This window comes from Pecten maximus, chromosome 5, assembly GCF_902652985.1.
Source record: "Pecten maximus chromosome 5, xPecMax1.1, whole genome shotgun sequence".
Lineage (NCBI taxonomy): Eukaryota > Metazoa > Mollusca > Bivalvia > Pectinida > Pectinidae > Pecten > Pecten maximus.
Window position 1 is genome coordinate 21007337 of NC_047019.1, and position 26379 is coordinate 21033715.

Consider the following 26379-nt stretch of genomic DNA (forward strand, 5'->3'; position numbering starts at 1 on the left):
GTGGTAATTAGTGATAGTTTGGGGCCAAATAAGAATTTTCAGGACTTAATACTCTAAGAACTTTAGTTTATTTTGAGAGTAAAACAGCCTTAGAATAGAATTAGATTATAACTTTTACTACTTGGAAAAAATACATCTTCCAGTAAATTTAATTTCGCAGACATAAACTTATTCAAACAAAGGAATGCCACTTTAAGTTAGGAAAATATATGGATCCCTACTGTGAAGGGTATGAAAAACCTTGACAAATATCTCTGGTCTGCAGACTCTCAACAGTGAGACACTCCCCATATCTCTCCTCCCCTCATACTGGAGGACAAACTCTCCAAACATCAATCGTCTCCTATTATTATATTGATTCTTAAATTCATCCCAACTGTAAATAGTGTTGTCTACTTTTACCTTTGTGTTAGAGAGGGGAATATTATTTTTTCTCGGACAACATTTGATTGGGAACAAATATCTTTCATAAGCTATGATATAAAAGATACAACACTTTTGTAAATTGGACTTACGAAGGTCTGAAATATTTTATAAGTTACAAAGCTTTGTGAAATGGTACCTTGGAAGTTACTTGTAATACCTGGTAAATCATCTGAAAGTCTTTTACTGCTGTTTTCATCCAAACATAAAGAATCAGCACTAAGAAAATATCTATAAATACTCACTGTTGTCTTTATTACAAATGCTGTTGCTGAGACCATACAAAGGTAGGTCATTCAATATTAAATGTAAAATTAAACTCAAGATGAAATTTCAATACTTCACCACAATTTGACTTTGGTCTCTTGGACAAAGTGAGCTAATATTATAGAAAACAGATATCATCGGCCAGTAAATTTTTCACCAGTATAACATGTATGGAGATGAAATAAGTTTTTATAAAACTATGATCTGCAAGATTTATAACATCCATGAGTAAAAACTGCAGAGTGCTTAAAAATTCTATCATTCATATAAAAAATATTTTAAATAATCATAAAAATGAAATAAGTGAACACATCACAAATATAACATACACAGGTATATGTCTCACAAGTCTGGGATAATGTTATAAATTCTGCCATTCTGAACAGTATGTTTGCTGGGTTTATCGACTCGTGATCAACCAGGGTCATTTTGAGGTGGGGTCTTGTGCCTTTTTGCTTGTGTCTACCTCGCTGAAAAAAATGGATAATGCCATCCTGGGAAATTTGGGTAAAATAGTTTGTACCAGGACACAACCACACTTTAACTGCTATCTGTGATCTCAGCTTCCTGAGAAACAAAAGCCATCCTAAGTAGGGAACGAACCACACACCGGAGGCCTATTACGGGTCTTTGGCGATTTAGAAGAAGTTGTTTAATTTTTTTAAGCATATTTGACCCCTGTGACCTTGAATGAAAGTCAAGGTCATTCATTTGAACAAATTTGGTAGCCCTTTACCCCAGCATGCTACAGACCCAATATCAACTCCCTGGGACTCTTGGTTATTGTGAAGAAGTCATTTAAAGATTTTAGCCTTTTTGACCCCTGTGACCTTGAATGAACGTCAACTTTATTCATTTGAACAAACTTGGTAGCCCTTCACCCAAGCATGCTACAGGCCCAATATTAGGTCTCTGGGCCTTTTGGTTATTGAGAAGAAGTTGCTTGAATGGAAAAGTTGACGCCGGACGGACGACAGACGGACGATGGACGCCGCGCCACGGCATAAGCTCACTTGTCCTTTGGGCAGGTGAGCTAAAAACCACCGGCCTATGGTCAGTACAAGGCAACTGCCAAAATGTGGGATTCTAACTCATGACCCAGAGGTGGAGGGCTAGTGATAAAGTGTCGGGAAACCACTCGGCCACAGTGGCCCCACTGACAGCTGAATTACTCGACATGTGGTTCTTATTGGCAGTTGGGCAAGACTGGGGTCAACCCTTGTACGCAGCTATATAGACATGGGATCTTCATCCTGGACCAATGACCTATGTTCTTGATTACTTTTGGCTGTAGTAGAGGTAAGAGTCAACAAATTGACACAAAATCAATTATTGCGGTTAGCTTTATTATGTATAACATACCACATCATCAGATGTAGGATGAATGACATGAAAACAAAACACCAAAACATCACATTTATAAAATATCCATTTGTAGAGAAAATCTATTATCACAGTTGTGCTTAAATATTTCACATTTCCATTTGGTTTATCAGGTTTTGAGAACTTTCCCCTTACCCCAGAGTGTATGACTACCTGCTTCCAGGAAGTGACCTTTCAGTACATTTGGTCAGCGTTACTGGCCACACTGTCAGAGGACAATGCGAGTTACCAATCAGCACAGACACAAGCCATTGGGATGGGGTAAACCTTGCCATTTTGGTTACTGATTTACTACAACATAACCTGGTAACCGCATTACTGTTTGGATATTTATCATTTTCTCTAGATTTTCTGGAAAAATTAAAGAAAATCTAACTTGTTATTTTTTTTTATCCCAGTTCAACAGCTTGAAGACGTTTTTTAAAATTATGTTTTTTATCATCTGGTTGTATTGGAGCAAACCTGCGACTAGTACTTTGCGTTGTCGGATATTTTTTTTACACTGTGAAAACATGGAACACACATGGAATATGAACTGTAGATTCTTTGGTTATGCAACAAAACTTAAGCTTACATTCAAATCATCATCAAAACTTGCCAATACACAGCGAACATTTTCAGATACGATGACTTTTTAAATTAAACAGGCATTCCTTCATTCCGACATCAGAAACATGCACAATCTCTATTGATGAAATCTATGTCCGAATAATAATTATATGAGTGTTTGTGCCTACAAGTAATGAAATTAAACCTAAAGTGTACATGAAAAAGACGTATCATACACAAACACTGTATGTCTTTGTGGTAATTAGTGATAGTTTGGGGCCAAATAAGAATGAGAGTAAAACAGCCTTAGAATAGAATTAGATTATAACTTTTACTACTTGGAAAAAATACATCTTCCAGTAAATTTAATTTCGCCGACATAAACTTATTCAAACAAAGGAATGCCACTTTAAGTTAGGAAAATATATGGATCCCTACTGTGAAGGGTATGAAAAACCTTGACAAATATCTCTGGTCTGCAGACTCTCAACAGTGAGACACTCCCCATATCTCTCCTCCCCTCATACTGGAGGACAAACTCTCCAAACATCAATCGTCTCCTATTATTATATTGATTCTTGAATTCATCCCAACTGTAAATAGTGTTGTCTACTTTTACCTTTGTGTTAGAGAGGGGATATATTATTTTTTCTCAGACAACATTTGATTGGGAACAAATATCTTTCATAAGCTATGATATAAAAGATACAACACCTTTGTAAATTGGACTTACGAAGGTCTGAAATATTTTATAAGTTACAAAGCTTTGTGAAATGGTACCTTGGAAGTTACTTGTAATACCTGGTAAATTATCTGAAAGTCTTTTACTGCTGTTTTCATCCAAACATAATGAATCAGCACTAAGAAAATATCTATAAATACTCACTGTTGTCTTTATTACAAATGCTGTTGCTGAGACCATACAAAGGTAGGTCATTCAATATTATATGTCAAATTAAACTCAAGGTGAAATTTCAATACTTCACCACAATTTGACTTTGGTCTCTTGGACAAAGTGAGCTAATATTATAGAAAACAGATATCATCGGCCAGTAAATTTTTCACCAGTATAACATGTATGGAGATGAAATAAGTTTTTATAAAACTATGATCTGCAAGATTTATAACATCCATGAGTAAAACTGCAGAGTGCTTAAAAATTCTATCATTCATATAAAAAATATTTTAAATAATCATAAAAATGAAATAAGTGAACACATCACAAATATAACATACACAGGTATATGTCTCACAAGTCTGGGATAATGTTATAAATTCTGCTATTCTGAACAGTATGTTTGCTGGGTTTATCGACCCGTGATCAACCAGGGTCATTTTGAGGTGGGGTCTTGTGCCTTGTTGCTTGTGTCTACCTCGCTGAAAAAAATGGATAGCCTGTTGTATGCCATCCTGGGAAATTTGGGTAAAATAGTTTGTACCAGGACACAACCACACTTTAACTGCTATCTGTGATCTCAGCTTCCGGAGAAACAAAAGCCGTCCTAAGTAGGGAACGAATCACACACCGGAGGCCTATTACCTCGGTAGTCTGATGTTCTGACAATAAGTCCACAGCCAAACTTACAGGAAATACAATAGGTTGTATAGTAATATCACAGCTCTTGGAAACTACTCATCCATGCATCAAATAAATGGCTGGAAAATCATCTTGAAGTTCCAGCAACATTCATGAATTTTTTTAAATGATATGTAAAGGGGTATATTGGGTTAATTTTTTGTTTGAAAAGATTTAAATATACCGTTTTGTTAGTAAATATTAAAGTTGTATTACTTTACACAGACACCTCACATTAACTGTTTGTAAGTGGCCGTTAGAATACAGTTAATGAGTACATCAGATCTGACCATACAATGCAATGGACTTGTTTCAAATCAAAACACAGTATAAGGTAATATAATATTTGAGTGGTCACCGAGTGATACACACACAGTTCTGATATACTCAAGATAAATAGTCAAGGTCATTTAGTTAAGGCCAGTTCAATGTCATTTCTTATAAAGAAATCAAGCTCAAGGTCAAAGAGAGGTCATGTTCGCTCTTGTCAACGAAGTGATTGGAATGTTTCAATAATCCTCACACTAGAAATGAGACTATTCCAAAAACTTTGTCAAAGAATTTTCTTTAAAAAATCCTTTCCTTTACAAAAAAAATGATCATTATCAATAAGCATATTTCTTTTGTGACAGTTACAAAGTTGTCGTTTAAAGGAAGAGAAGAAGAATTCATTTAAATCTGAAACGATAATCCTTAAACAAAAATACTAAAACTTGCACAGAAGAAAGTTTGAGTTAATGTTTATATTTTGATATGTATGTAATTTCTCTCTCACTAGTAATCAGTCATTAGCACTATCTATATCTGACCAGTTGGCAGTAGGACGAAAGTGATTCAAGATGAACAGGCAGCTATTTCCAAGGCACTCTTTACAGTATCATCACTGTCAGGAATATCCTTTGATCTGAGGAGGTCTAATGCCATGACTGCTAACTCCAGTACCTCTGGGGTCGTCTTTGGGTCATTTTTAATGTCCTCCATTATAGGAAGTCCGCCTTCCATCTTCAACATTTGGCAGTACACATTTCCTGTAAATATTATCACAAAGACTGATATACTTGTCTAGAGCAAAACAAGAGTAAACAAACCCCCGGGGGACCAAGGAAGTTTTCCAGTGTGAAACAAGGTAACAAAATCTCCAGGGGCTCAAAAATACTAGTTCTATACACTAGTGAAACATATTCTTATATAGTAACAAGAGGCCCATGGGCCTTAACGGTCATCTGACAAACACTTACACTTACAGCAGGGACACACACCCCAATCCAGCATTATTACCATAAATTATTTATTGCAGCCAGTTATGTTTCAGATCAAATTTGGTTTTTTATCCATTTAGCTTGTCCAGGAAGAGCAGCATCATAAAGCAAAATTTTAGCCAAGTTCCCATTTTTGGGGCATGCCCCTCTGTCCCAATGGGTCAGACAAGACTCAATTATATCAATTAGGATTGCCTTTCCCCAATGATGTTTCATACTAAATATAGTTGTAATCAATTAAGGCATTAAGGAGGAATTGCATTTTAAAGAAATGTTTAACCTAAGCGCTCCTTTTGCCCCATCTTTTTTTCCCCAGGGGTCAAACCTGTCTCATTAAAAAATATGATTGCCGTCACCTTATGTTTCACATCAAATTAGGTTGTAATGCACCAAAAGGTTAGGGAGGATTAGGATTTAACAGCAAATATTCACCAAAGTTCCCATTTTGGGGCCCTGCCCCTCAGGCCCCAGGGGTCACACTAGCCTCGTTTATATAAAATATGACCACCCTTCCCAAAGGATGTTTCACACCATATTTCGTATTAATCCACCCAAGGGTTAGAGAGAAGTAGATTTATAGCAAAAATTCACCAAAGTTCCCCTTTTGGGGCCCCGCCCCTCTGGCCCTAGGGGTCAAACCAGCCTCATTTATATAAAATATGATTGTCCTCCTCCAATGATGTTTCACACCAAATTTGGTAATAATTCACTATGGGTGTTAGGAGGAATAGGATTTTATAGCAAAATTTCATCAAAGTTCCCCTTTTGGGGCCCTGCCCCTCTGGCCCCAGGGGCCACACCAGCCTCATTTATATAAAATATGACCACCCTCCACCAATGATGTTTCACACAATATCTGGTTGAAATCCACCAAAAGGGTTAAGGACGAGTAGGATTTTATAGCAAAATTTCATCAAAGTTCCCTTTTTTGGGCCCGTCACTCTGGCCCCAGGGCTCACACCAGCCTCATTTATATAAAATATGACCACCCTCCCCCAATGATGTTTCACAACATATCTGGTTGAAATCTACTAAAGGGTTAAGGAGGAGTAGGATTTTATAGCAAAATTTCATCAAAGTTCCCCATTTGGGGCCCCGCCCCTCAGGCCCCAGGGGTCACACCAACTTCATTTATATAAAATATGACCGCCCTCCCCAAATGATGTTTCACAACATATCTGGTTGAAATCCACTGAAGGGTTAAGGAGGAGTAGGATTTTATAGCAAAATTTCATCAAAGTTCCCCTTTTGGGGCCCCGCCCCTCAGGCCCTAGTGGTCACACCAGCCTCATTGATATAAAATATGACCGCCCTCCCCAAATGATGTTTCACAACATATCTGGTTGAAATCCACTAAAGGGTTAAGGAGGAGTAGGATTTTATAGCAAAATTTCATCAAAGTTCCCCTTTTGGGGCCCCGCCCCTCAGGCCCCAGGGGTCACACCAACTTCATTTATATAAAATATGACCGCCCTCCCCCAATGATGTTTCACACCAAATTTAGTTGTAATCCACCCAAGGGTAAAGGAGGAGTAGGATTTTATAGCAATATTCACCTAAGTTCCCTTTTTGGGGCCCCGCCCTTCTGGCCCCAGGGGTCAGACCAGCCTCATTTATATAAAATATGATTGCCCTCCCCCAATGATGCTTCAAACCAAATTTGGAAGTAATCCACCCAAGGGTTAAGGAGGAGTAGCGTTTTGAAAGAAAAAGTTTACGGACGGCGCACGGCGCACGGCGCACGGCGGACGGCGGACGACGACGGACGAAGCACGATGACTATAGGTCATCCTGACCCTTTGGGTCAGATGACCTAACAAATCTATCAATTCTTTGAAGAGACTGGTCTAAAACATTCAACGGTCCAGCACTTTGCTGGGCCTTCGCTATTTTTGCAGAATAACCTTTTGTGGAATAACCAGTCAAGTAATATTATCATTTCATCACTAAGGCTCATAGTCTGGACAAATAAAGGTGGGACATGCTGAGAGATCAAGGTCACTGGGTCTGGTTAGTTAGTGGTGTTAAGTTATTTTATTTCAGCCTGTGATTTATGACAGGACAAGGGAGATAACTACCTTTCGACTTGATGAGGTTACAGATACACCAGATAGCAAGGGAGATAACTACCTTTGGACTTGATGAGGTTACAGATACACCAGATGGCCAGTAGCTGGGCCTCTGGGGTGTGACTTTTCTGGGCCATCTCGAGAAATGGTAACAGGGACCTGTGACATAATAAACATCAAATATTTCAACTTCTTCTCTGGTTGGACTCAATGAAATTATATATGCTAAATGTTGTTTGATTTGCCCATGAAATCAACCAGATTAACTTTGCCTGGGCATATGAATTTGTGCCAATCTTCACACCATCAATCTCAGCATTATTAAATTTTGAAAGCTGCAGAGTAAAAAATTACCTGTACAAGGTTTTCATGCTGTTGGACATATTCCAGCGGCGAACAGCAGCAGAAATCTTGGACAGGACAGAAGACCGGTCAAGACTTTCCAGGATCCAGGCCTCGGGACCATCACTGACCAGGTTAGCCATTACACAAGTTGCCTGGTAACTAAGAGCTTCTTCCATTACCTGAGATTCTGTCAAGTCACTGAGGCAAGAGAATGGAATAAATATCAAAATTTGTTTTATTACAGAGATAAGATTACTGGGAACTACACTGAAGCCTACTGTGTTAAGGCCATATGATACACAACCTTACCTTATAAAACAGTTTAATTTCGTAGGGCGAATCATTTGTGACTTTCCTGGATGAAACTAGTTAACAGGATTAATTTGATGCAAACCACCTCGTCAAAATGTAACAGTAAACAGTTCATGTATATTCTTACATTTATACATGTATAGAGATTTTAATCTGCAGCATAAATATCATCTTCGCTAGCCTATGTTTCTGATTACATTACACTCAAAGAACCCTTGGCAGATAAAGTCGTCAGTTCTGGTCCTCTAGCAGAGATTCGAAATTACCACCCTTTACGTTAGCCGAATGCCCTTTACGCATGAAATTTTTGACCAATCAAACGAGCGTTACCAATGTACTTAAACGGTAATGTTTACAAACACACATGGAGGCTTGTGTCATTTTGATGATATATGTGATCATTAGCTTCTATCAATTGATCAAACACTGTGAATGTTTCCCCAAAGATTGTACGTCTCTGTTTTTAGGTAAAGTGCCATGACATAGTTGTCAAGATAGCTCTGTACTCGGCGCCGCAATTTTTGTTTACTGCGAAGCCAAGCCTGAATGTAAAATGTGATTTAACTGGATGCCTTGGGATTCCAGGTCACGACGCTTTAAACACAACTAGGCCTATATCTGTCAAGGTTTCATGGAGTGTACCAAAATTAGATTGAGAAGCCTTGGCTAGCAAAGATGCATAAATATTAGCTGGGTATTTTTGCACTTTCTTTAATGATCTGAAATATAGCAAAATTTACCACTTATGTATAAGTAATGGATTCTACCTTATAATCACAAGGAGCTCCTCATTCTCCAGTAACTCCTTTCTGAGCTCGGCCACCTCCGACACATTGGCCTATCAATAAACCAAAATATGTACTTTAGGTTCGGTAGTCAATAGAATTATTTATAGTAAACATAATAATATATATATAGTCAAACATTCCTTGTAAGACCAATACTATTCAAATTCCTCAGTCGATTTAGACAAATTTAACTTTCACAAAACATACTGCATTCAATAAAAGATCCAGCAATTGAAAAAGATCAGTTCCAGTTATTTTTAACCCAGGTACTTATTTATTCTGTGATAAGCCTAGGTGTTCAACATCTACTTAGACTCTAAGGTGAAACAACATTCCTAAGAAAGTTCACTGAGCTGCAATATACATGGGTGGGCTTATTACCAGACATGGGCTTATTACCAGACATGGGCTTATTACCAGACATGGGCTTATTACCAGACATGGGCTCATTACCAGACATGGGCTCATTACCAGACATGGGCTCATTACCAGACATGCGCTCATTACCAGACATGCGCTCATTACCAGACATGGGCTTATTACCAGACATGGGCTTATAACTAGACATGGGCTCATTACCAGACATGGGCTCATTACCAGACATGCGCTCATTACCAGACATGGGCTTATTACCAGACATGGGCTTATTACCAGACATGGGCTTATTACCAGACATGGGCTTATTACTGGACATAAATATCCCTGCATTACTTTAAATTCCTCACTTATAACTAGTAATACTGGCTGTTTCACCGATTGGGGATAATAATATCAGCTTTGGATTAAATGATTCTTAGTAACCAGCTGCATGGATGGATGAACCACTCTGCCAACATTGTAGAGCAGAAGATAACTAACCTTGACCTGAAGTCCAAGGTCAAGGGTTATCAACCCTGCCTGATTTAGATAGGACGTATGAAACAATCAGGAAATTTGTATTTCTTACCATGACGCCAAGCAGACCTCGCACAAATGAATCCCCATACTTTTTAGCCTAGAAAAAAAGCAAATAAGCAGAAAATAAAAATACAATGGAATGCTGCAATTATTTGACCTACAAAAGCCTGCCATGTCCCCTGCACAATAGGTTCACCAATTTTTATGAAATGCATATCTGAGTGTAATCTGTATGACGAACATGTGGTGCCCTACTCTACGTATGTTCAGTATTTCCTCTGCGACACACTTAACTGGCTTGTGATACAGGAAACTGGTATGTGACTATTTACCATGTCACTACAAAACAAAACCCCTAATATACCAAATACAGTAAACCCTACCATGTCAAATACAGTGGTTATGACTACACAGTGTGATACAGTAGGCTGACACACAACCAACACAAAATCGATGTACAAACAAGGGTCTGACCTTCATGCACTCCAGATACAGCTCAAGGGCATCTGGTACAGCCAGTAATCTCATACAGTTGGAAGGCACTTCATCTGTGGAGGAAATATAGCCATGAAGATTGATGTGATAAATATCAAAATTAGACCATAAAAGGTCTGGACATGTATCGACTGCTTCTATGAAACAATGCATCCCATACAGAAGGGACCCATTAACCTTGCCCACAGAGGCACTGCCATGCTAAGTGTCTCACCTGTCAGTCCCTAGAGGCACTGCCTTGCTATGTATCTCACCTGTCAGTGCCCAGATGCACTGCCATGCTAAGTGTCTCACCTGTGAGTCCCCAGAGGCACTGCCATGCTAAGTGTCTCACCTGTGAGTCCCCAGAGGCACTGCACTGCTAAGTATCTCACCTGTGAGTACCCAGAGGCACTGCCATGCTATGTATCTCACCTGTGAGTCCCCAGATGCACTGCCATGCTAAGTGTCTCACCTGTCAGTCCCCAGAGGCACTGCTATGCTATGTGTCTCACCTGTCAGTCCCCAGAGGCACTGCCATGCTAAGTGTGTACAGCTACTTGTTTTCCTCCTGGCCACTGACAGAAGGAACTGTAAATAAACATCACAATCTCTAAATATTGATAACTTACCATTTTTACAAAACAAATTAACTTCATATAAGAATTGTTGAAAATTTAATATTTCTTACAGAACCAAATACCTAATTGCATACATATCGGTATAGGAATGTGGAAAATCTAGTAAACTATTACAGAAAAAAACAACTTACAAACTTACGAAAAATTAACAACTTTAACAGGACCATGAGAGCTTCACATTGTCCTGTTCATTACCTTTATGAATCCCTCCTGTCCTAAAAAGTCCCTAGACTCGTAGTCACCGTAATAAATGGCTATCCTCATCAGATGGATGGCATATGTCTCAAACGTAGGGTTGACATTGGTAGGCTTCTCAGACTTACAGAATTTGTCCATTACACACTTCATGTACCGTTTCATACTGTAGCAGTATTTCTGGAGAATCAATCACATTTTAATCAACATTTTGTGGGGGCTGGTCAGCGTAGTAAGCTTACTTTTCACTAGAGTTGGTGGGGAACTATTAACCAATGGGACGTGAAAAGGTCAGGGGTCACCTACCTGTCTATGTAGGTTTTATCTTTATGTTTCTTTCCACATTAAAGCCCTCTTTATGGTTCCATCAATATCATTAATAATTATGTTGAAAACAGGTAGATGTTGTAATTTTGTAATTGTCATTCAATCAATAAAGTGTAATCTCTTATTTCCTCATATTTACATTAGTTGTCATGAAATTCCATTATAAGTGATTGTGAAACATAGCAGTATCATATAAGTAACTGAATTTTTTTTTTAATTCTGGTTACTATGGAAAGACCTAATATTCGAAATATTAAATGATGATACAAACAGAAAAGTGTACACAGTAAAATGTAAATTACATATACTAAATATGAGATGACAAAAATTATATCAATCTGTCATATCTAGTCATAAAATTTCATACCTGGCAACGAAATGTCATATCTAGACATAAAATGTCATACCTGGTAATGAAATGTCATATCTAGTCATAAAATGTCATATCTGACAATGAAATGTCATATCTAGTCATAAAATGTCATACATGGCAACGGAATGTCATATTTAGTCATAAAATGTCATACATGGCAACGGAATGTCATATCTAGTCATAAAATGTCATACATGGCAACGAAATGTCATATCTAGTCATAAAATGTCATACCTGGTAACGAAATGTCATACCTGGTAATGAAATGTCATACCCAGACATAAAATGTCATACCTGGCAACGAAATGTCATATCTAGACATAAAATGTCATATCTGACAATGAAATGTCATATTTAGTCATAAAATGTCATACATGGCAACGGAATGTCATATTTAGTCATAAAATGTCATACCTGGCAACGAAATTTCATATCTAGTCATAAAATGTCACATCTGCTCATTAGGGATGTCACGGTTCAGGATTTTTTTGGTTCAGTTCCGTAATCATTTTTGTAGTCAGTTTACGTTTATTTAGGTTCATTTTGGGAAACTTTATAATCTATGTATTTTATATCTTATACACAATCGATCACAAGAAGAATAATTACACAAACTTAATTATGTAAAAAAAATACATATCAATTGTCTATTAGTCCTCTTCATAAGGTAATATTTCAATTTCTACTTGAGTTGGACTCAATGAAACTACGAAATTTAATCTGTTTCATTTGTCCATGAATATGACCAGAATAACATGATTCTAAGCATATGAAAAAACTACAATGCACAAGCTTCCCGCCACTTCTGACCGATCTGTAGGCATAACCTATACAGTACATTAGGCCGAACACCATCAGGCCAATTTGGGGAAAAAAAATCTCACAGGCTTAATTTGCATTGAATATTTCTGAGTCAGAAATAACATACATGTGAGATTATTAGGGCTTTGGAGGAAGTGAATGGGACTGTTCTGTAAGATTTTGGTTGATTTCATGGGGCGATGAATTGAGTTGCTTCACAGTTCATTAAATTTGTCTCAAGAGCAACTCAATTCATCACCCGTAGAAATCGACCAAAGCAACATTCAATCCTTAACTGAGTATAAAGATACTTATATTAGGTATATCAATGTCCACAACTGTCCTGTCTGAAGTTGACTTATTGAAAAATATATGCAATTTACATCATCATATGCAAATATCTTGAACAATCTATGTGTGTTTGTGTTGAATCCAATTTCGTTCGTAGCTGCCATTTAGTTATATATATATAATTGATATAGACACCGACATTGACTGAAGTTGTAAATCCTGAGAAGTGTTTAATTTGTGTTTATACATATTTCCTGTATAGTTACCGTCTTGTGCACAAGGCTGTCTGCTACGAGAAAACTGAAGTCGACGTCGTCATGTTAAACAATCCTAAAGAATACAGTCGTACTTATCATTGCGGTTGCACCACTACGTAGTACGGAGCCAGAGACGTGTATCGGTCGAGATACGACACAAATAATACATGCCTTTGCTATCACCAAACAACTATGACCTACTTATTCATATTAGTGAATCATAATTATAAACCGAACTGTGATCTTTTTAACAGCCGTTAACCATTATTTTGGTTATCCATGACATTCATATTGGTCATAAAATGTCATACCTGGTAATGAAATGTCATATATGGTCATTAGGGATGTCATGGTTCAGGATTTTTTTGGTTCAGTTATCATTTTTGTTGTCTGTTTTCTGTTACAGTTCGGTTCAAACAACTTTATAATCAATGTATTTTAAATTACTCTTAAGTATTTTGAATTACATACATTTATAAAACTATGAATGAAAAAACTAGACTCACAGCATCATGTGGCAGCTTCAACTTCAAGAGAATGTTCAGACAACTGCTCAATATCTGTAACAACAAAGGTTATAATTGTTGAGATGAGTCTATAATGTTGGGGGTCTGCTGGACAAATGGACCAAAGTACAAACAAATTTTCTCTATTTCTGCTGAACAAACAGTGGCAGTACATGAATTCTATTTCCATTTTGATAAGATTGGTTTGGTATTGTTTAATGCCTTATCAACAGCTATGGTTATCTAAGGATGGCCTCCCCTGTGTATTGTTTAATGCCCTATCAACAGCTATGGTTATCTAAGGACGGCCTCCCCTGTGTATTGTTTAATGCCCTATCAACAGCTATGGTTATCTAAGGACGGCCTCCCCTGTGTATTGTTTAATGCCCTATCAACAGCTATGGTTGTCTAAGGACGGCCTCCCTGTGTATTGTTTAATGCCCTATCAACAGCTATGGTTGTCTAAGGACGGCCTCCCTGTGTATTGTTTAATGCCCTATCAACAGCTATGGTTATCTAAGGACGGCCTGCCCTGTGTATTGTTTAATGCCCTATCAACAGCTCTGGTTATCTAAGAACGGCCTCCCCTGTGTATTGTTTAATGCCCTATCAACAGCTCTGTTTATCTAAGGACGGCCTCCCCTGTGTATTGTTTAATGCCCTATCAACAGCTCTGGTTATCTAAGGACGGCCTGCCCTGTGTATTGTTTAATGCCCTATCAACAGCTCTGGTTATCTAAGAACGGCCTCCCCTGTGTATTGTTTAATGCCCTATCAACAGCTCTGTTTATCTAAGGACGGCCTCCCCTGTGTATTGTTTAATGCCCTATCAACAGCTCTGGTTATCTAAGGATGGCCTCCCTGTGTATTGTTTAATGCCCTATCAACAGCTCTGGTTATCTAAGAACGGCCTCCCCTGTGTATTGTTTAATGCCCTATCAACAGCTATGGTTATCTAAGGACGGCCTCCCTGTGTATTGTTTAATGCCCTATCAACAGCTATGGTTATCTAAGGACGGCCTGCCCTGTGTATTGTTTAATGCCCTATCAACAGCTCTGGTTATCTAAGAACGGCCTCCCCTGTGTATTGTTTAATGCCCTATCAACAGCTATGGTTATCTAAGGATGGCCTCCCCTGTGTATTGTTTAATGCCCTATCAACAGCTATGGTTATCTAAGGACGGCCTCCCTGTGTATTGTTTAATGCCCTATCAACAGCTATGGTTACCTAACACCGGCCTCCCCTGTGTATTGTTTAATGCCCTATCAACAGCTATGGTTATCTAAGGACGGCCTCCCCTGTGTATTGTTTAATGCCCTATCAACAGCTATGGTTATCAAAGGACGGCCTGCCCTGTGTATTGTTTAATGCCCTATCAACAGCTCTGGTTATCTAAGAACGGCCTCCCCTGTGTATTGTTTAATGCCCTATCAACAGCTATGGTTATCTAAGGACGGCCTCCCCTGTGTATTGTTTAATGCCCTATCAACAGCTATGGTTATCTAAGGACGGCCTCCCCTGTGTATTGTTTAATGCCCTATCAACAGCTATGGTTATCTAAGGACGGCCTCCCTGTGTATTGTTTAATGCCCTATCAACAGCTCTGGTTATCTAAGGACGGCCTCCCTGTGTATTGTTTAATGCCCTATCAACAGCTATGGTTATCTAAGGACGGCCTCCCCTGTGTATTGTTTAATGCCCTATCAACAGCTATGGTTATCTAAGGACGGCCTCCCCTGTGTATTGTTTAATGCCCTATCAACAGCTATGGTTATCTAAGGACGGCCTCCCCTGTGTATTGTTTAATGCCCTATCAACAGCTATGGTTATCTAAGGACGGCCTCCCTGTGTATTGTTTAATGCCCTATCAACAGCTATGGTTATCTAAGGACGGCCTCCCCTGTGTATTGTTTAATGCCCTATCAACAGCTATGGTTACCTAAGGACGGCCTCCCCTGTGTATTGTTTAATGCCCTATCAACAGCTCTGGTTATCTAAGGATGGCCTCCCCTGTGTATTGTTTAATGCCCTATCAACAGCTCTGGTTATCTAAGAACGGCCTCCCCTGCGTATTGTTTAATGCCCTATCAACAGCTCTGGTTATCTAAGGACGGCCTCCCTGTGTATTGTTTAATGCCCTATCAACAGCTCTGGTTATCTAAGGACGGCCTCCCTGTGTATTGTTTAATGCCCTATCAACAGCTATGGTTATCTAAGGACGGCCTCCCCTGTGTATTGTTTAATGCCCTATCAACAGCTCTGGTTATCTAAGGACGGCCTCCCTGTGTATTGTTTAATGCCCTATCAACAGCTCTGGTTATCTAAGGACGGCCTCCCTGTGTATTGTTTAATGCCCTATCAACAGCTCTGGTTATCTAAGGACGGCCTCCCCTGTGTATTGTTTAATGCCCTATCAACAGCTATGGTTATCTAAGGACGGCCTCCCTGTGTATTGTTTAATGCCCTATCAACAGCTATGGTTATCTAAGGACGGCCTCCCCTGTGTATTGTTTAATGCCCTATCAACAGCTATGGTTATCTAAGGACGGCCTCCCCTGTGTATTGTTTAATGCCCTATCAACAGCTATGGTTATCTAAGGACGGCCTCCCCTGTGTATTGTTTAATGCCCTATCAACAGCTATGGTTATCTAAGGATGGCCTCCCCTGTGTATTGTTTAATGCCCTATCAACAGCTATGGTTATCTAAGGACGGCCTCCCCTGTGTATTGTTTAATGCCCTATCAACAGCTATGGTTATCTAAGGACGGCCTCCCCTGTGTATTGTTTAATGCCCTATCAACAGCTATGGTTATCTAAGGACGGCCTCCCCTGTGTATTGTTTAATGCCCTATCAACAGCTATGGTTACCTAACAATGGCCTCCCCTGTGTATTGTTTAATGCCCTATCAACAGCTATGGTTATCTAAGGACGGCCTCCCCTGTGTATTGTTTAATGCCCTATCAACAGCTATGGTTATCTAAGGACGTCCTCCCTGTGTATTGTTTAATGCCCTATCAACAGCTATGGTTATCTAAGGACGGCCTCCCTGTGTATTGTTTAATGCCTTATCAACAGCTATGGTTATCTAAGGACGGCCTCCCCTGTGTATTGTTTAATGCCCTATCAACAGCTATGGTTATCTAAGGACGGCCTGCCCTGTGTATTGTTTAATGCCCTATCAACAGCTATGGTTATCTAAGAACGGCCTCCCCTGTGTATTGTTTAATGCCCTATCAACAGCTATGGTTATCTAAGAACGGCCTCCCCTGTGTATTGTTTAATGCCCTATCAACAGCTATGGTTATCTAAGGACGGCCTCCCCTGTGTATTGTTTAATGCCCTATCAACAGCTATGGTTATCTAAGGACGGCCTCCCTGTGTATTGTTTAATGCCCTATCAACAGCTCTGTTTATCTAAGGACGGCCTCCCTGTGTATTGTTTAATGCCCTATCAACAGCTATGGTTATCTAAGGACGGCCTCCCCTGTGTATTGTTTAATGCCCTATCAACAGCTCTGGTTATCTAAGAACGGCCTCCCCTGTGTATTGTTTAATGCCCCATCAACAGCTATGGTTATCTAAGGACGGCCTCCCCTGTGTATTGTTTAATGCCCTGGCCTCCCCTGTGTGTGAGATGTATATGTGCTGTCAATGTGTGTGATTTGAGAGGCTGTTGTATGTTAGTGTGTGTCTCCTTGTGACAGCACAGAGTTAATGTTGGCCTTTTAGTACTACCTTCACTGAAGCATACTGCCAAAGACATCCAGCAGGACACCCCACCCGGTCACATTATATTGACAACAGGTAATCCAGTCGCCCCATTCCCATAAAAACTGAGCGCTAAGCAGGAGTAGTAACTACCATTTTTATAGACTCTGGTATGTCTCAACCAGGGGACAGAGCCCAAAGCTTTCCTCATAAGGGTGAATGCTCATCTAAAGACCAAAGGTGAGACAGTGACAAGGGAGACATTAGGAAGAATAAAGCTGTTTAATTAGAAAAGAAGAGAAATGAGATCCCAAAATTAGTCACCTCTTTTTATCATGCATTGGGGACAGTAGGTACAATTTTTACACCCACCTATAGGTCATTTTGATAAGAGAACCTACCATATGATTTGAAGAATTGTTCAAACAAGAGATAGTTGTTTCCAGGATCCTTGCACGGAGGGACTGTCCCAGACTGGCTGGTATGTCTCTTCTTGAATCTCGAATCAGTAACAGTGCAATACACGAACTAAAAACAAAAAAAAACATCAAACTACATTTTTTTTATTCTTTCAAAAGATTTTGCTCTGCTATTTTTCGACAGCGTACATCTTTAATCCCATTTTCTTTGTAGAAACACACCCTACCTGAACCAAACACTGTGTAATCTGGAGCCTGCACAATCAAACCATGACTCAACAAGAAATCACTCTCAATGTACAATTTTTTAAATTTTGGATTTCCATAAACTGTTTGACTGTCAAGGCTTACTATTGATTTGACTGTTCGTTAATCATCAATTTCCTAGTTTAATGAATATATCTGTGTGACCTGACTTACCAACCATGTCTCTGTGTGACCTGACTTAACAACCATCTCTCTGTGTGACCTGACTTACCAACCATCTCTGTGTGTGACTTGACTGACAAACCATCTCTCGTTGTGACCTGACTTACCAACCATCTCTGTGTGTGACCTGACTCACCAACCATCTCTGTGTGTGACTTGACTGACAAACCATCTGTCGGTGTGACCTGACTTACCAACCATCTCTGTGTGTGACCTGACTCACCAACCAACTCTCTATGTGACCTGACTTACCAACCATATCTCTGTGTGACCTGACTTACCAACCAACTCTCTGTGTGACCTGACTTACCAACCATCTGTCTGTGTGTAACCTGACTTACCAACCAACTCTCTGTGTGACCTGACTTACCAACCATATCTCTGTGTGACCTGACTTACCAACCATCTCTCTGTGTGACCTGACTTACCAACCAACTCTCTGTGAGACCTGACTTACCAACCATATCTCTGTGTGACCTGACTTACCAACCATCTCTGTCTGTGTGTAACCTGACTTACCAACCAACTCTCTGTGTGACCTGACTTACCAACCATATCTCGGTGTGACCTGACCTACCAACCATCTCTCGGTGTGACCTGACTTACCAACCATCTCTCTATGTGACCTGACTTACCAACCATCTGTCTGTGTGACCTGACTTACCAACCATCTGTCGGTGTGACCTGACTTACCAACCATCTCTCTGTGTGACCTGACTTACCAACCATCTCTCTATGTGACCTGACTTACCAACCAACTCTCCGTGTGACGTGACTTACCAACCAACTCTCTGTGTGACCTGACTTACCAACCAACCATCTGTCGGTGTGACCTGACCTACCAACCATCTCTCGGTGTGACCTGACTTACCAACCAACTCTCTGTCTGACCTGACTTACCAACCAACTCTCTGTCTGACCTGACTCACCGGCCAACTATCTCTCTGTGTGACCTGACTTACCAACCATCTCTTGGTGTGACCTGACTTACCAACCATCTCTTGGTGTGACCTGACTTACCAACCAACTCTCTGTCTGACGTGACTTACCAACTATCTCTTTGGACATCTAAGATGTTAGGATGCAGGTGGATCCCCCTCAGTAAGCGTTCAATAAGCACAGAAGTGTGTGTGTCTACAGCAAGCTGTGAAATAAAGAATTAAAAATCTTGCAACTTGCCTTTTTTTAAAAAAATTTGACTGTCATTAGCTCTGAGGGTAGCAAGAAAATCAACCTATCCAACTCCAGACCAGCCATTTCAGACTTGTTATATTTGTAAAATAGTTTTAAGTCCAGAACCAAAGGATATACTACCAAAATTTGGTTGAATTCTGCTCAGCCGTTTTGTATGTTTTGATTGACAACAGGTGACACCTGCATCAGCAGGAAAGACAACAGTCAAACCATGACAAGATACATTACAATGGGGCATGATATACATACCAACAATACATTACAATGGGGCATGATATACATACCAACAATATATATTAATAATAGTTATACACGCAATATACGTACCTTTGATTTGGTGTCTTGTTGGTTAGACATGGTGTTGTTGACATACCATTTTAGTGCATGCATGACAAATAGTAACATCCCACTATTCTCTCTGTACACATCCATGGCCAACACCACATTCTCAAATCTCTCACAACAGGTAAACTGTGGATAAAAGAGAGATAAAATATCTCGCATCAGGTAAACTGTGGATAAACAACATATAAAATATGTCACAATAGGTAAACTCTGGATAAACGACAGATAAAATATCTCACAACAGGTAAACTGAGGATAAACGACCAATAAAATATATCAAAATAGGTAAACTCGGGATTAACTACTAATCTGATTAAAATACAGATCATCATTATACAGTTTGTTATGAAGATGTGATGGTGGCTGGTTAGGGGGTCGTGTTCAGATGACCTTTCGAACCAACCAATCATAACTCAACTAGCAGAATTTTGCCAGAATCTGCTTCCCCTTGGCAACCTCGTAATTGGTCCTTATGGAATAGATAATATCAGAGTGTCCCAAATGTCAACCATTCTAAGTGGCTGCACCAATCACCTGATACTTCACATCCAAACCAACGATTTATTGGTCAAAGTATGTTTAGTTTGTGGATAGTAACGGATAATACCCAAAAAGAAATGCAGTAGCAAAGGAACAGATAGATCAGAGGCTAATTAACATTTCCAACACGATAGCCTGTTCAATTTGCACACACGTACTGCTGAACAGGCATATAACAGACGCTTTTTGATTGGCTTAATATACAACATATACTGTTGTATGGTAAGCATTGAGGTCAACTGATTATGACCCCTTATTGGCCGCTGTCAGATCTTCATAACATATCATTATACCTAAATTATGTAATGCAGTCAGGGATTGCTTGACAGCCATCACGTGTCAGGGAGACTACACTTCATGCATCATGTCAAATTTCTCATGTCTCCCCCAAGCAGAGCCCCTTGTGGGTTGTCCTTCGTGATAAGGAACTCTCCGAGATTTTCCGATCAACAAACTTGGCAGACGATAGATGATTTCATCTAGCAGACACCGATGAAATCATTGATATTCTGCAGACAAAGGACACAGATAACACCAAACATGCCACAAAGTTTGCAGTGAAATGTTTTGGGGATTTTTTTTTACAGGAATGTGGAAAATCCACTGACTTTGAATTGTACAAAACAGTCCAACTGGACATACTCCAAAATTGTTCTATGATGGTAATTTCTAAAGCGTGAATAGTCTTTATTGAGTCTGCATTTCGGTAAAATAAACAATGTATTGTCCTGATTGTAGGGAGACATGATGATTTGTTTACCCGCAGCAAGTATATTTCACCCTCGGTAAATATCACATGCCTTGGGTAAACAAATTGTCACGTCTCCTTACCATCAGGGCAAAAAATGTATAGGGTATAATGATGGTTTGTATTTTAATCAGATTGGTCAACCACAAGTAATCTAGAAGAAAGGAAGAAAGGCCCATGCTTGACCAATAAAATAACCACAAGCTATTTACTGTAAATTGTATCAGTAGTAAGTGATAAGCCGGTACTGATGGTATGAATATAGAGCGATATATATGATGGCAAAATTTTATTTTCGAAGAATGACCTTTGATTGATAAGTTAATGACTGTCAAGAGATTCAGCAACTAGAGCTATTGTAAAGATTGTGATGATGAAATTCTACATTTATAAAAAGTGACCTTGACCTTTAACTAATCATGCCCATATTCCTACTTGCTCAACATATACTCCAAGGGAAACAAACTGATAAATTTTTTTTGAAAACCTGTCTGGATAAAATGATACCTGAGTAATTACTGGTAGAGGAACTGTGAATTCCATACCCAGTATTTGACCTGTGTAGCAGAAAGCTTTTTCCTTCATTACCAGCTTATATGTGTCTATATCCGACATAGAGAATCTCTCTCTGCAAAATGTATTTCACACCAAACCCAGTAGCTAGACAGATACATTGTGATGTCACACTCATTAAAATAGTGTACTTACATTATGACATCACATGAAGTCAGTAAAATACTCTATGACATCAGATAAAGCCTGTCACATGACAATAAGGACATACATACAGTATACATTAATACAGAATAGTGAAAGATACCTAATCACAGTAAGTTGTGGATGATTCTCAATATACAAAATTTAATAAAACTGCAATTAAATCAATATTTTGTTATATCTGTCATTTTGTACTGATTTATGGATTATTTCCCTTTACTAAAGAATCTTTTGGATTCATCATCAGTGATATAGCAGTAACTGGCTTAAAATAATTTTTATGACAAGTAATTTGAATGTTTTTGAGTACAATAAGTCTCACCTCCTCAGCTGGAACATTTTCCCAGGTAAATGGAAGTTCATGACAATTACACAGCCCCAGGAAAGAAAATCTTCTGTAACCAAAACTTTGACTGATTGTCTTGTCATCCCTGAAAAGGAAATATATACGGTATATGTATATATGGAAACCATTACTTTACCTAAGAAAATCGTATGATAGATTACTATCAGTATCAAACAATGCCTGTTATAAATCTTATGAACTCTTCAGAAGAAGTCAGAATAATTTTTACCTCCGTGAACTTAAACCTATTTAATGTTTGTTCATTCTTATCAAGTAAATAGCCCTTTTTTGCAGAAAGCTATACAGTTAATTTCATTTCTTAATGCACTTTAAATCTTAATCTAGATAGCATTTGGAAGTTTTGATAAATCTGAGCCTAACAATCTAGGAAGAGGTCATGGTCATGCATTTGAGATCTTGATAGTCTTCCACTTCAGCAAGCTACATGCCAAGTATCAGCATTCAACATCTGCTAGATGGCAGGATTTTATTTCAAGAATCCACTCCTCAACAAAATGCATTATGTAGGTGTGAGAAAATTCAATAAGTGTGAAAAAAATCATTTAGTGCAGGACAAAACGAGACAAAAAACAGTAACTTATAACCTTTGGTGCTTGGGCTGATCCCCATGTAGGTGTTGGACCTTCATTCCTGCCAGGTTTGTCCCAGAAATATCAAGTGAAGTCAGTGAGGGTAGGCTTTCTAATAGTTTACTCATACCTTCTTCTGGGGCATCGTACAACCTGGGCTCCTCATCAAGTAAGGATATGTCCAGGTGGCTAAAGTTTTAAAAAAAATCCGCAAAATTATACCTTGTGTACTTCAAACAAACAGAACAAATGTAAACCACAAATTGTCAGTGGCAAACAAGTGTCACTTTATAAAATCATGTAGTACAGCAGGCCATATCTTTTCCACTAAAGTTACTGAGAATTTACTAATGAGTCAAACATATTACTTTACTGAAATATACAACTGGCCTTTAAGTAAATTGGTCACAAATCTTACAAATCTACTCTATGAACACTATAATTAATCAGACCTTTCATTCCAAACAAGTAAAAGCAAACATAGCTTATCAAATAGTAAAAGTTTAAATCACAAGATATCATTATGATTTATACAATATATAAAAAATCTTACTTTACCAGATTCATTATAAAAAATCAAAAGAATGTTACCGGAGGTTTGTGACTTTAGCGATTTGCTTAAGACCAACATCTAGATCTCTGATTCGGTGACCTGAGAGCCCCAGTGATGTCAGCTTGGGGAGGTTCTCTAGGAATCCAAGGTCATTCTCGGTCACACCAAGTCCAAGAAGTTGTAGATGTGTAAGCTGAGTAAATGAAGCAGAAATCACTTTCGGAAAAAATTTGATCAATGAATCAATGACTTCAACATTTTCGGAGAATTTCAGGTCTATGTTCAGAATAAATCGTGTCAGTGATCGAAATTTGTGAATTTTAACAACAGTAGCATTCTGTTCATTTGCGGTTTCTGGATTAGACTTGACTTTGGCTTCATCTACTTGTTGTTGATCTAAATCCTCATTCTGGTCTGTGACAGCCTCTATTGTGTCTTTGTGATACTCTAGATTTCTACAAAGAGCACCATGAGATAATCGTAAAACTTTTAGAGAGTTACACATTTTATCAAAATCTGAAAAAGATTCCAACTTCGTGTTGATAAAGTCATTGCAGAACTGACAACAGCAGAGATCCAGATAGTGTAAAGGCTGATGAAAGATGGACTGTGGGAGGGATGTAAATAAATATGTTTCTTGTTGAAGTGATAGTCGTCTTAAAGGTGTCTTGTTTGGATCGCCAAACAATGACATCAATTCTAGGAATTCTGCTTTGCTCTTAGTCCTGAGATACCTCCCTATGTAAGCAAACAACATGTTGGATAAGTTTGTAGGAAAGGAGGACATCCCAGGAGAATTTTCTGTAGAGGAGCAGTCTGCTTTTGCTTCATCTGTTGAACTTGGCAGTGCTGATCCTGTGAGGGTCTCTATGTTATTAGCACAGTACCTAACACACATGTGGAGCAATGGATCAATATTAGAGGAGGAAGGATTGCTCATTTTTTTTGTTTTCTGAAAAAAAAATAGAAGATTTTACCATTCTGTAAATATATATAAATGTTACAAGGTACTTAATTAAATACAATGTAATTTTTTGAGGTACAATATAATACATTTACATAGATCTATTGTTAAAATGTCCACATATTTTGGTGTTAAGATGATTAGATGTATAAGGGACTTGGCTATGTGATAGTTTGGGTATTTATCTAGAGCTCAGATGTTCCAGGCACAAATCTTGGTCTATCTCCAGTTAGAGTTGCATTTTTGTAACAGAATGGAGTAAATACAAATATCCTGTCCGTGCTAGTGCTCAAACTGTTGTGAATGTATAGTTAAAGCCAAAGGCATATAGTTCCCCTGCAAAACAGTGCTGTTCAACTTCTATCTAGCCGAGACAGCTGTAAGCCATCAGACTGAGAGTACCTCATGTTCCCTAATGGTGATGGTCTGGAGGGCTCTAGTCAGATGCTTTACCTTTAAACTATCAAGTCATTAACACACCTGGCTTACTTAGGTAACACCTTTGAATGTGTTAACTCATCACACAACTACTGATCTGGGGCTCTCTGGTTGGACATATTACTAAGCTTAAGGGATGTGATAAGTGACATTTTAATTATGTAAAAGTTCAAGGAGCAGTAGTGTTCAGCCAGCCGGGATCGAACCTGCAACCCTCAGCTTACTGGTCGGCCGCTCTAACGACTGAGCTAAAGGGAAATTCCCCCTAGCCCGAAGCTAGAAGGTGACCATACAACTATGTACAGTATTTACAATTAAAACCCGGCCTGCCACACTACTCCTTCCTTCAAACATGTTTGCCCCTGAACACTCCAATCCTGGTCACGGCACCAATGTAAAAGTTCAAGGAGTAGTAGTGTGCAGCCAGCAGGGATCAAACCCTCGACCCTCGGCTTACTGGTCCGCCGCTCTACCGACTGAGCTAAAGGGAAATTTCCCCCCTAGCCCGAAGCTAGAAGGCGACCATACAACTATATATGAACAGTATTTACAATTAAAACCCGGCCTGCTACAATTATATGCCGTTATTGTAGCAACCAAGTACATAGATCATGTACCTACCCACCGTAACTCTTGCTTTTTGTCATGTTTACCATTTCCGTCGGAATTAATGCAATTTGCTTATGTTTATATATTAAAGTAGCTATTAGGCCTGTAGCAGGCCGGGTTTTAAGTGTAAATACTGTACATAGTATGGTCGCCTTCTAGCTTCCGGCTAGGGGGAATTTCCCTTTAGCTCAGTTGGTAGAGCGGCGGGCCAGTAAGCCGAGGGTCACGGTTTCGATCCCGGCTGGCTGCACACTACTACTCCTTAAACTTTTACATTGGTGCCGCAGAGCACTCCATGTGAAAGCAAGAGGCTTCCATGGAGAGAGAACCTGGGTTGGTGTGTTCGGGGGCGAACACGTTTGAAGGAGGGAGTAGTGTAGCAGGCCGGGTTTTAAGTGTAAATACTGTACATAGTTGTATGGTCGCCTTCTAGCATCCGGCTAGGGGGGATTTCCCTTTAGCTCAGTCGGTAGAGCGGCGGACCAGTAAGCCCAGGGTCGCGGGTTCGATCCCGGCTGGCTGCACACTACTTGAACTTTTACAAGTGTAATCAGGACTCCCCCCACCCACCTGGTGATTGTAACTAGTCTACATCATCAAACAGGCGCACAATAATACAATAAATGTGTCTTTGTTTTCACAACGATTTTCTCATTTACTATATATTACTTACTAATTGAATGCTAAGCCATCAAAAGTATGCATACTGGAAAGTGAAAGTAAGCTTTCAGCAGTAGAACCAGGTAATGGTTGTAATATGTTCTGTACGTAAGTCACGCTAGCTCGTATGCCAAAGGTAACAATACTGTCTGTTCGCTGATATATTCAATTGCCGCATCCCAAATTTGATGTTAATGTTAATGACCAGTATCAAGAAATATTGTATATATTCAAACGGGAACTTCCTTGATTTGTCTCCATGCAGCCATTTCCAATGATAACTTCCGAAAGACTCCGAAAGTATTAAAAACTTAGTCGATAGAACGCTTCACTAAGGCGCGCTTTCCTTTCTCCAGACAACCTGTCTTTAAATATAAAATAAT

General features: G+C 39.1%; 1 protein-coding gene across 1 annotated transcript; it reads right to left on the reverse strand.

Moving 5' to 3' along the window:
• Window positions 1-2015: 2015 nt before the first annotated feature.
• On the reverse strand, window positions 2016-26275 carry LOC117327475 (zyg eleven-related protein 1-like). Its single transcript, XM_033884479.1, has 16 exons — window positions 26010-26275; window positions 23364-24277; window positions 22788-22961; window positions 22159-22267; window positions 19814-19957; window positions 19342-19436; window positions 17846-17972; window positions 13734-13787; window positions 11179-11358; window positions 10858-10933; window positions 10343-10416; window positions 9918-9965; window positions 8951-9021; window positions 7881-8069; window positions 7588-7685; window positions 2016-5226 (listed from the first exon to the last, which is right to left on the reverse strand). Exons 2-16 carry the CDS (start codon window positions 24263-24265, stop codon window positions 5033-5035), a joined length of 2535 nt encoding a protein of 844 aa, XP_033740370.1. The 5' UTR covers window positions 24266-24277; window positions 26010-26275; the 3' UTR covers window positions 2016-5032.
• Window positions 26276-26379: the final 104 nt, after the last annotated feature.